The sequence below is a fragment of the Coccomyxa subellipsoidea genome (genome assembly GCF_000258705.1).
Source record: "Coccomyxa subellipsoidea C-169, whole genome shotgun sequence".
NCBI lineage: Eukaryota > Viridiplantae > Chlorophyta > Trebouxiophyceae > Coccomyxaceae > Coccomyxa > Coccomyxa subellipsoidea.
The window spans coordinates 801,781-813,528 of NW_005178022.1; the positions used below are offsets into that span (position 1 = coordinate 801,781).

Consider the following 11,748-nt stretch of genomic DNA (forward strand, 5'->3'; position numbering starts at 1 on the left):
ATGAGTTTGTTTCTTGCATGTGAGAGAAATGACCAATGTCGTTCTCTACTTGTAAATAATTCAATTTGCATCTTGACATCATGTCCAGCGCATGCATGTCCATCCCAATATTGATTACTGATGCCTAGGAGGACCTACAAATTGTTCCAGTGTCATCAGTCCCTGAAGAATCCTACTGTACATCATTGGGCATTGCCAAAAATTTCTACATATACCAACCCCTACATGTACCAACCTAAACTCTAAATGACACCCTGGAAGCACTTCGGCTCTTACACCAATACAAGCGCCTTCAAATTGCCGATGAACCTGATCCCAGGCCTAAAACACACAGGCAACACGGCAAAGAACTCCCATCATTTGCGCAGACGGCAATGGCACACGTGGAACATAAACAACCTGAAGTCTAAAACCTAAACGCCGTCCAAAATTGTGGGTCCTAGAGTCCCACTTGCATCCGTTTGAATACCAATCCCTAACCTGAAAGTGCTGATCACACTGTGCGGCACGTGCTGCTAACAGAATCACCCCAGAATAGCAAATCCATTGACTGCGCAACAGCACAAGCACAGTATATAGGCTGCTGCTGGCTCAGCCGAGTGGAGGCCCCTGCTTGCCGATTCACCCCAGGCATCTGCCCTTCCAGCAGACAACATGTCTCGCACAAAGGTCTTCGCAGTCCCGAGGTCCCATTATTACACAGGGTGGTGCTGCGCTTGTTAGACTCGGCAGGTCACGATAGTGGCCGCCTCACATGCGCGAGCCGGGGGCGACGCCGGCGCCGAGCTGGGTGCCGGTGCGCGCGGCGTTGGCGAGGTAGTCGCAGGGCTTGAAGAAGCCGGCCAAGCCGCTCGCCTCAAACTGCGCAGCCCAACCGTTCAGCCGCTCCGCCACTCGCGCCGGTCCTATAAGGTCCGCCCACTTTATCAGCCCGCCCCTGCACGCGCATACACGCCTCAGCTTCGTGTCGTGCTTGAGACCAAGCGGTGTTCTTCATAGTCACAGAATACGACACTCAGCACTCAGCAATTAACACTCAGAAAGCCCAGCAATTGAGCAGCTGTGCCTGTAATGTTACACAATGCTGCAGCCTGTTCCCAGGACACTCTTAAACATGCCAACAGTACAGAGTGATCCTGCATGGTAATGAGCCTGAAGGGATGGCAGCCTGGACTTGAAAGATGCCCACTGCTGTCTGAAAGCACAACAACAAGGTTCTAAGCAACACCGTGACTTGTGGCTTCATGGCACATGACAGGCCTGACAATCCTTAAGCCCTGCTCCTAACAAGATTACATTTCTTGTCAGGTATGTTGTCATGCATGTCACCTACCACGATGCACAAAGTCACGAAAAGGCAAAAGGGCAAAGGGAACAAGGGCAAAAGGGTCACCTGTAGGCGGGGAAGCCCATGGAGAGGACGGTGGCGACGTCCAGGTCAGCAGGCTTGTCCACGATGCCCTCTGCGATGACGCGGCAGCCCTCGTTCACGACCGGGAAGAATATGAACTCGATAATGTCCTGTGGGCTCATTGGCGGCGGCTTGCCGCCCTTGTACAGGCCCGCCGCCTGTAAACGGTACAATAATGCAAAATCAGACAACGACCTCATTCAGCGGTGTGAAAACTGCCAAGGGTGGTTTTATGCATGCATGGCGCATGCACTGTGGTATCTGAGTACGCTGATGACATCCATGAACACCACAATCATCCTCCGACACCGCAAAGCATGCAACATGCGCAATTAGATTAAATTGTCCCATACGAAAGGCCCCTCCACAATGCATAGGATCATCTTTGATATAAGACAGTGGCAAAGGATACTATCCTTAGCATAGTCATGCCAATGAAACGTTGATGCCAAGAGCCAAAGAGCTCAAATGCATTAGCACGACATGCATTCCTTGACCTGGTCACAGGGGACTCTTGAATTTATTAGTATCCCCCTGCTGGTCACCCATGAACAGGTGACGAGAAGAACAGGATAGGGAGCTAAGCATGCGGTGGAAGTGTAGTGTGATGTGTAGCGGGGGAGTGATGCAAAGAGGAGCGGCTGCGCACCTTGCGGGAGGCCTCGACGATGGGGGCGAGGGAGGGGTCGGGCTTGGCCTTGCGGCGCGCGTCGTACGCGTAGAAGCCGGAGCCGGTCTTCTCGCCCAGGCGCTTGGCCTCGTTCAGCTTCACGATCAGGTGCGCCGGGTAGGTGCGCTCCGGGAAGGAGTCCAGGAAATTCTTGCCCACATGCAGCCCGATGTCAGCGCCCACCAGATCGCTCAGCCTGCCCACTCAGAAGATTTAGTCTTAGACTCTGGTCTTGGTGATCACTAAATGGCACGATTACGTTTGGTGAATGGCCAGAAGGCCAAGGAATTAACAGTAACACGAAAGGAGAGGATTTGGGCCGCTGTGCATGAATTGCTCTTGGAGACTGGGAAACGTGACCTCCAGCAGCCAGTGGGGCAGCCAGCAACACATGATCTGCAGTCCCTCTAAATTTCTCATCCTACGCCTTCACATCAAGAGCCCGTGGTCCCAAGTACCCCCCTGACATGTGAGGCAGAGCAGATTAAACTGTGAATGCCGGCAAACTGATGCAATGATGGCTGTCCAGATGCAGAGGTCGCGCTGACTATATATGAGGTGAACATGAAATGAGGGGCCCCCCACCTGAAGGGCCCCATGGGCATGCCGAAGCCAGCGAAGATGGCCATGTCGATCTTGTAGGGGTCCAGGCCCATGTCGACCAGGAGGCAGGCCGCCTGCGTGTAGGGGAAGAACACGCGGTTCACCGCAAAGCCCGTGCAATTGCCTACCACCACCGGCGTCTTCTTGATCGCGCTGCCATACTCCAGCGTGTCCAGAATCACCTGCACGCATGCACCCGTAGTTTGTCAGTGTTGCTGATTTTATTAGCTCGTGAGTGTTTGGATGCCATAAAAGGCGCTCTGCTGAGGACCTCAGCCAGGTATCAGATCAGGTCTAACTTGGCTGGAAGCGATGTCAGCTATCTCAAAGACTGAAACCCAGGGTAGTATCAATGAGATTCACAAGCCACAACAGGCCTCAGGCAACCTTACCACTAGAGCTTCACAACTCCCAGTCTTATTGCTCATGGCAGCAGAATCTTGCTGGTGTGCATTGCATCTGAGCAGGCCTCACTTGCAGTCAAGGCATGTTTACATGCAGAACACGACAGGAAGTTGCTGCCGTACAGATATCCAGAATTTTGAAGACCCCTGAGCCGGCAGGGCCCACCATCCAAGCCCATTGTTTGGAATCCAATGGTCATATCAGCAGCGTCTGGAAGTGAGGAATGAATTCAAGACAATTAGCGGGGGAAGAAGGAGGGTGGGGGCCGCGCCTGGGGGGAGGTCTTGTCGGTGCGCACGATCTCGAGCAGGGGCATGATGTGGGCGGGCGAGAAAAAGTGCGCGCCCACGATGCGCTCGGCCGCGCGAGTCTTGGCACCTATCAGAGAAATGTCGATGGTGGACGTGTTGGACGACAGGATGGCGTCCGGGCGGCACACGCGCTCCAGGTCCGCGAATATGCGCTGCTTCAGGCCCACGTCCTCGATCACCGCTTCGATCACCTGCATTTAGCACAGTCAGTGCTGCTCAGATCTCAAAATTTTTTGAAAGGTGAGTGCATGCGCATGTCCCACAACTTTTAAGACTGGGATGGTCTAGCTTGCATGCTGGAGAAGCAACAAGCAGAGTGGAATCCTGCTTGATGCCTAAATACGTCAAAAAATCATCATGCTAACAAAGGCTTGTTGCACTCCAGGCACCGAGCTGCCAGGCTCACAAGCCCAGGCATAGAGTGCTGGCAATGGAAATACAATTGGGTACTGCGTCAGACAGGAAAACATACGTGAGTGTAGTGCGCTCAATCTCGCAAGATGACAAAGATGAAGGAAGCTTGAGGGCAAGGGCAGCTGAGGTGGCGCACCATGTCGACGGAGGCAAAGTCATTGTAGTCGAGGGCGCCCTTCACGCGCGCAAAGACAGCGTCGGCCGCCTCCTGGGTCATCTTGCCCTTCTTCACGCGGCTCGCCAGGTTGGACTTTATCCTGGCCATGCCTCCCTGTCGCTCACGCAATGCATCAGCCCGTCAGCATGACATGTTGATTTTCATAAGGCACAGGCCACGTCACACAGTCAACACCCAAATGATTTCGACATGCAGAAATCCCTTTCAAGGGTTGACGCGTTGCTATAGAAATGCAGCAAGGTGAAAGCACTGGTTCTGCCAGCAGCAAGAAGGACAGAAGTGCTGCAGTCATTCCCACAAGATTTCCCTGTATGCAAGCGCCGCCCACTTTGCGCCCATCAGCAGAGCGAACGACACAATCAAACAGGAGCACCTTGTGATGAGTGGACCTCAACAATTCTGGCCTCGCCGAGGCACGTGAAATCCTTTGCTTCTTATACGTTCATCAAGTCCTTTCTAAGACAGGGGGGAGAAGCAGACGGCAGGGCACCTCGAGGAACTTCTGGTTGACCTCCTTGACAATGACTTCAATGCCTGCGAGCGCGCTGGCGGTGGCAATGCCGGACCCCATGAGGCCACCACCCAGCACCGCGATCTTCTTGATGCGCCGTGGCTTCAGACCGCCATCCGTAATCCCCTTCACCTGCCCAGCAGCCAAGTAAACACTCAACAGTGAAGTTTAACGCTTTGCATGCCTGATGTGCTATACATCCCAACCAGGACAGCTGGTACATGCACTGAAAGCTGCAATCTGATGTAGAGATAGGCAGGAGACGGACTGAAGACAGGAAGAAAGTATGTCAAACAGCGCACCTTTTTGGTGGCACGCTGTGCGAAGAAGATGTGGACGAGGGCCTTGTGCGTGTCCAGGGAGGCTGCCTTGTTAAAGGCCACAGACTCCTGCAGTCGCATGCACGTTTTTCAGAACTTGCCACGCATTGCAACACTGGCTGTGGCCCCACTCACTGCACTATGTATAAAGCCCATCACGTACTGATTTTGTGGTGCCTTTCCAGGGTGCAACACGTGCAGGTACCATAAACTCGAGAGACTTTGTCAAGGTGATCTGTCATGGTAACCAAAAGTTGGGTGTGCATATGCGTGCCTGCTTGAGGCCTGCGAGGCCGCCCTCCTCGATGCCGACGCGGATGGCGTCCAGGCACAGCAGCGGGTGGGTGAGGTGGGGGGCGCGCTTCTGCGTCTCCGCACGCGCAAACTCCAGGATCGGCAGCGCCTCTCCCAGGGATTCCAGCTTGTCCGTCCTGCAATGCATTCCACATTTTCCTCAGCCCCATCGCTGCATCCAATACACCCATCGACCACCACCTAAGCAGTAGTTTCCTGATGTGGCTAAAAAGATGGAAGTCGCATCTGCTTGTGGCTTGCAATGGGACAACAGGCCCTTATCCACAAGACAACTGTAAGTCCTCTCCTTACAAATTCCAACCTAAAAATCCATTGCCTCCACACCCAAAATCGAGAGTAACTATGTACAGGGACATCCACCTTCATGGGTAAAACAACCAGGCCAACCTGGGAGACAAAAGGCGGTGGGGCAGCACCTATAGAGGGAGAAGTTGCGGGGCTTGGTGCCGGCGGCAATCTCGGAGGCCCATGCGCGCGCGGCCGCCAGCAGCTTCTCCTTGGGGACCACGCCGTCGACGAGGCCCAGCTTGGCGGCCTTCTTGTCATTGATGGGCGCGCTCGTCAGCATCATCTGCGCCGCCGTCTGCAGGCCCACCAGCCGCGGCAGCCGCTGCGTGCCGCCGAACCCCGGCAGAATTCCCAGCTGCAGCTCTGGCAGCCCCACCTTTGTGCCTGTGCAATAAGAGACCCCATCAGGTACTGGTGCCTCATCAAGGGAGACACAGCCACCTAAGTATTGATCAAGCACTGCCCAGCTTTGCATCTGTCAAGACACACGACATTGCACACCCCGCCATGCACTTGGTCTCTTGCGCAAAGCAGGACCGGCAACAAATTGTGAGCCAAGAAAGCCAGGAAGGCTAGTGAGAGCGGACCAGGGGTGCAGAGGCGCGCATTGCAGGCCATCGCGACCTCCAGGCCGCCGCCAAGGGCCATGGTCTCCACAGCCGCCACCGTCGGTTTGGGCCCGCTCTCCAGCAGCGCGCAGAAGTTGTCATTGATCCTGCAGATCCAGTCAAAAGGCACGTCAGACATGCTCGGCACACGCGTGCTTGCATGTAAGTGTGCACACAGCTGCAGTAGAATGGGGAGAGATAAGGACAGGATGTGCACCTGCTGTCAATGCCGCCGCCGCCAGACTTGGCAAACTGGTTGATGTCAAACCCGGCGCTGAACCTGCCCTTGGCCCCGGTCACCACGATGGCCTTGACATCCTGCCGCGAGTGGGCTTCGCGCAGGCAATTGAACAGAGCGTTGAGCACTGCAAGAAACAACATGTGAACATGAGGAGGGACACATGACTGCAGGCTGTAGAGTCCAACCAAGGTGCTTTTACTAGATATCTCCTTATTGAAGTATCGGTGCTGACGTGCGATTCATACATCCGAGATAACTCCTTTTGCACATTCACGGTAATTTCTAACTCAGTAAGGCTGCAGAAATGCCATAAAGAGCTCTATCAAGACCTCCAACAGGACATGCGACTGCTGAAATTACAAGCGGCCCAATATCATTGGGATATTTTGTGCCCCGAAAATCATTCCAAGAAAATACGAAGATTGGCTGAGATTATGTGTGAGCTGTGCAAACAGACGTGGAGAAGAAAGGCGCGCCTGCCGGATGGAGAGCGTTCACAGGAGGATTTGTGAGCGTGATGATGGCGACGCCGTCCGAACCAACCTCAAGAGTAGCTGTAGGATTCGTCATGATTGCTAAAATTTAAGCACGTTCAATGAGACTGCGCGACCCAAACACGCCCCTCTTTGTTGGCGTCTGACTCGGCACACCACGTGGATAAAGTCGTTGTCCGACTGTTCGACGGCGTGATTTCCTTTCGTGATGGGAATTTCTTGCCTGTATTAAACGATCTCGGTGACTGTTTGCAGCCCCATGAGCAGCAGGTATCTCTCGGTGAACTATAAGGCGCAGCAACAAACCACAAAGTCGCTAGCTGGCTGTTTCTTGAGATCCAGGATCCCGGTTGTCTCATTGCGATGGTCCAAGATCATGAGATCAAGGTGCGCTATTTCAGGCAATTCTGCAATAGCGCTGCTTCAACTGCCGCGCTCGAGATGTTGCTGAGCTTAGTGTAAACGAAACAAACAGATGTGCATGCGAGCCTAAATTGGCGTAACTGTAGGTAGCTTCAGTGCCGGTAGGCCGAGGAAGACAAAGCGTCCGTGATGATCGATCCTGGAATAGCAAAGCCTGCTTTGAGTGAATTGTATGAGTGATGGGGGAGGATTGCTAATCTGTGGCATAAATTGGCATCGCTTTGAGTGCATATATGGTCACCCCAGAGCACCTGCCAACACAAACAGGTGCAATGCACAACATTCTGCGATATGGCATTCATAACACATAGCTCGTTCGACTTATCTCGAACAGAAAATTGTGCCTCAGTGAATTCCTCGTACCCGCAGACAGGTTGGTTGCAATGCTCTTATACCTGCAGAGCATGAGTGTTACCTCGTACATGTTAGATCCTCGCCCTGGTATTCTATATGCTTATTTACTGATCAAATGACTGTAGCGCGTGATCCCTGCTGGTATATCGGGTATCGGGACACGAGAAGGTTGTTGAATCTGGACAATGCTGAAGGGAGCTCTGCGGTAGCAGGCGGTTCCTTGTATGGGTGGCAGATTCAGAGGCGGCGCTTCTGCAGGCTCAACCGCAGCTTCACTGCCGAGGATGAGAACGAGGAGTGAGCATGCATTTGCAAGGCCAGACAACAGTCAGAGTGCAATGGTTGAGGCACCCACTGCTTCCGGCAATGCAAAACCACAGTCTGCGCGCGCATCCAGGAAGAAAACTCTCGCTGCAGCAGCAGCTGAGGAGGGAATCAATGACGCCACACAGAGCAGTGGGAAGACTGAGGGCGGTCAGGGGAAGAGGCCAGCAAGGGAGCGCAACACAGGAAAGGGAACTCGAGAAGATGCGAAAAGGCATCGGATGGATGCAGCTCAGGGCACAGCTGAGAAGGAGGTGCAGACCGACCATGTTGCAATCAGCGCAGCGGCGCAGCCAGACATCTCCCATTATGAGTGTCCCATCTGTATATCCATCATCATCGCCCCTGTTGTCTGTGAGTGTCCAGCATCCCTTCTACTCCCACACTGGCCTATGTCCAGTATTGCCCATTGTGCGCAGGCAAACCCGGGTGTGCTAAGACAGGTTATGAAACTAGAAGCAGGGTCAACCATCAGTAATCTTTGAGCAATTCGTCATAATTTACCTTGCATGCTGTGCAGCTCCCTGTGGCCATGACTTCTGCCAGCACTGTTATGAGGGCATGATGGCGACTCCCGGGTCGCGTTTCCCCGGCAATCTGAAATGCCCCATCTGTCGTGAGGCAATGCCCTCAAAGGTTCCTGGTGCGCCTCTCAAGCTTTACCATGTCTTTGGCATTCCATGCTGCTGTGCCGTTGCATGTGCGGCCCAATACATTGTGAAAATTTGGCAGTTGATGGGCGCACAAAGCCCCTTTCTGATGCCATGCCTGTGGGTATGGTGAAGGGGTCTGCAAGCGGCTGGAGAGCACAGTCGAGCTTCTGTTCCCTCAGCAGCTGACAGCCCGCAGGTAGGCACAGTCTATCCTTCAGCTTCAGCTGCACGCTTAATGGCCGTGTTTGGAAGTGCATCACAGGTGATGTGATTGAAATATGGGCAATCTGTTGGCAGGGCGCTATTAGCTGATGAGCTGGAAGAGAGAAATAAGGACAGGGAGCGGGCCAAAGAGGCACAGCGAGCACAGCGAGGTATGCCCTGTGTTGCTCAGACTTCTAAAATTGCAAGCAACGTAGTGCCAGAGGAATGCCGTCCCCGGATTTCGCACAACCTTCAAACGTTGTTGCCAGATTATAATGCATGTAAAAGCTGCCTTACTGACAGGTTGTGTTGTGCACAGGGGGGGGAATAGCAATGGCGGAGGTATTTGAGACCCTCCATCACATCACCAGAGAGGCCCGAGATCGTCTGGCAGCTGTCGGCACCATGTATGAACCAGGTCAGTGCCAGCATATTCTGCTCGCTCTCTCTGCATGCCATTGCCTGAATTGCTGGAGCACAGCTGCGATGCAGTGGCATGCATTCTTCACACTCACTGCTGCTGCTTTCACTGGTGTGGGATGTTGCTGCAGATGGAGAGGCGGGCGCGCAAGCGAGTGCTGCACATTCGGCCCCGGGCAGCGTTGCTTGGGGCATGGGGGGCATGCAAATGAGCGCATTCAGGCGGCCAGTTTCAATGGCTCTCCGGGCAGGCAACCAGACTCAGGCGGCGCCCCGGCAACAGCAGAGCGGGGCGCAAGCGGCCGAAGCACCCCGTGAGAATGTTGCCGCGCCCCCTGCACCTGGGGATGATGGACCATGGCTCCCCTGGGGGCACTTACACCCGCAAACAGGGGGGTGGATGAATCAGGTTAGCTCCCCGTGCTCTCACCAAGGACCAGCTTTCTGATCAGCTCAATTTGTTAAAATGCACCTTCACTGTTCTGCAACCCACCGGTCCATCCCAAAATGCAATTTGAAAAACAAGCCAGCAAGTGGTCACTGTCTTGCGCTGACCGGCAATCATGAGGCCAATCTTGCAGAAGTTGCTGGCAGAGGGCTTTGCTGACAAAAGTCGGTGCCTGTGTTTGGCAGGCGTCACCTGTGTCTTGGGGCCAGCCTGGGGCTTCCACTGAGCCCAGCCCAGCAGCGCAAGGAGGAGCCCAGCTGCCATTCAGCTGGGCCGCAAACACTGCGCCCATGCCGCAGCCCACGCTGGAGGCACCAGCCAGCGGGCCTGTCCCTGAGGACCAGCAAAACAGCATTGCCCAGAGCTTCCGGGTGCGGTCCCCGCTCAAGATCGGCACGCTTTCCACCAGTGCTTGTTTCTACTGGCGGGATCCCGGGAGGCGTTTGCGTCAGTGACAGTGCGTGCAGATTGATGCTTGAGAAGTCTTTGTGCTGCGTGCCAGCATTGGCTCGGCACCTGCATGCGTGCAATTGTAAGCATGTGCCACAGCTGATCTTATGCGTATGGTGGCAGGGATTGGCTGCGCTGGCCAGCAGAGTCGTCATGTTCCACCAGGCAATGCACGCTGGTGGCGAGGACGAAGACGCGGCTGCAAGCCAGATGTACGCGGAGCTGCTGAACGCCCAACGCGTGGCTGAGGGGATGCAATTCCCTATGCCAGCAGGTGGGCACACCTACGCTCCGCCTCTTGGGCACCTAAATCTTGGGGATAGTACATCTGTGTTTTTCAGCTGAGACACTGCATATCTTCAGAGCCCCTCCTATAGGACTGTATAAGTCTCAATGCTGTCAGTCAGGGCTGACATTGGTGGGACCAATTCCTGGTCTTGCGTTGCCAGATGACTTTGATTTGCACTGAACACTGACATTGATTATTTCTTGAGAAAGTGAAATTCAGAAGTATTTTGTCGGGAGAGCACACCTTGCTGCAAACAGAGGAGACCTTACTAGATATTCTTTGCTTTGTTCAGGCCATTCCTTGTTTGGCTACAACATCAATCGCATGCGCACCTGAAGGCTGTGTACAGCGGGGGTAGCCGCTATCAGCTGTATCCTATGTTGTCATAACCACCCATGAATGATTTTGTCAGAAGAAACTTGGAGTCTCTTGCTTTTTGGTTTTGGTTTTGGTTTTGACTCGGTGGAGGTCCTTGAGTTGGTGTAGGGAGGCTCAAGGCAGACCAGGATGAAGTCTGTCATAGAAACGCTGCTGTGATGCACCTGATCCTTGAGGATTGACGAGGCGTGCAATGGTAATGATGACTGATTACCCATATTTGTGGCAGGTGTGGGAGGTGGAGGGGAGGGGGGCGCAGGTCCCCCCAGCGGCAGTCTGGGGCTGCCCACCTTCACAATGGGGAGGGTGGAGGACAGACCCCGGAATCGTCGCCAGCGCCGCCGAGCGCAGAACCTTCCCAGCCCGAGTTTCCTTGCAAGGAACATGCCGCCTTCAGGGGGAGTAGAAGAATAGGGAACCCTGTTCTTCAACGCCCCCTGCCATCGTAGCCCCTGAAGCATGGAGGCTCGGGGTCCAGGCTGGAAAATAGCCGAGAGATTCTGACTTGAGATCAATTTTCATGGCGCACATGATGGCCTTTGTATTGTGGGAAGGCGTCTCTGCCCTTGTGTACAGTAGGCTGAGGTAGCTTTGTCCGTTAGCAGATAGACAGGCTGTTGCACAACACTCCTGCCCCATTGTCAATTGTCTGGCAGTTGACTTGTCAAGCTGCAGCTGTCACTCAAGCCTCACTCTTTGTGCACGTTGAATACTATAAAACTGACTGGCAGTCCGAGTGACGTCGTAGGTTAGGTGTCTGTTGGCGGCCACGTATGGTCCCTGGCCGCATGTGTAGCATATGCTACATACGTTTGTATCAATAGCATTTGGGCTCATGGTGGATTGCCAGACCACTTTGAAATTTTGGTAGGATCAAGTTGATATCAGCCTAGTAGGCCTTTTTTGGCCCGCGCCAGCGCCGGCGCCTTGGACACTTGGGTGAGAGATTACCATATATGTATAAACCTGCAGGCTAGCTGCTGGTATATTGACAATTTCTGAAGACCATACCGCCATTGCTTGTAAGAAATAAGGA

At 54.0% G+C, this 11,748-nt stretch overlaps 2 protein-coding genes across 2 annotated transcripts; one reads left to right on the top strand and one right to left on the bottom strand.

Moving 5' to 3' along the window:
* Window positions 1–548: 548 nt before the first annotated feature.
* Window positions 549–6,845, bottom strand: COCSUDRAFT_54823 (putative glyoxysomal fatty acid beta-oxidation multifunctional protein; the record flags this gene model as incomplete). Its single annotated transcript, XM_005643430.1, has 14 exons — window positions 549–937; window positions 1,394–1,569; window positions 2,061–2,277; window positions 2,667–2,866; window positions 3,361–3,591; window positions 3,951–4,085; window positions 4,483–4,635; window positions 4,806–4,892; window positions 4,959–4,962; window positions 5,072–5,254; window positions 5,555–5,810; window positions 6,014–6,141; window positions 6,252–6,399; window positions 6,752–6,845. 14 exons carry the CDS (start codon window positions 6,843–6,845, stop codon window positions 751–753), a joined length of 2,199 nt encoding a protein of 732 aa, XP_005643487.1. The 3' UTR covers window positions 549–750.
* Window positions 6,846–7,884: 1,039 nt separating this feature from the next.
* Window positions 7,885–11,126, top strand: COCSUDRAFT_59869 (hypothetical protein; the record flags this gene model as incomplete). Its single annotated transcript, XM_005643431.1, has 9 exons — window positions 7,885–8,224; window positions 8,391–8,513; window positions 8,656–8,719; window positions 8,821–8,897; window positions 9,047–9,145; window positions 9,279–9,556; window positions 9,781–9,966; window positions 10,169–10,319; window positions 10,942–11,126. The coding sequence occupies 9 exons, from the start codon at window positions 7,885–7,887 to the stop codon at window positions 11,124–11,126; spliced, it is 1,503 nt and encodes a 500-aa protein (XP_005643488.1).
* Window positions 11,127–11,748: the final 622 nt, after the last annotated feature.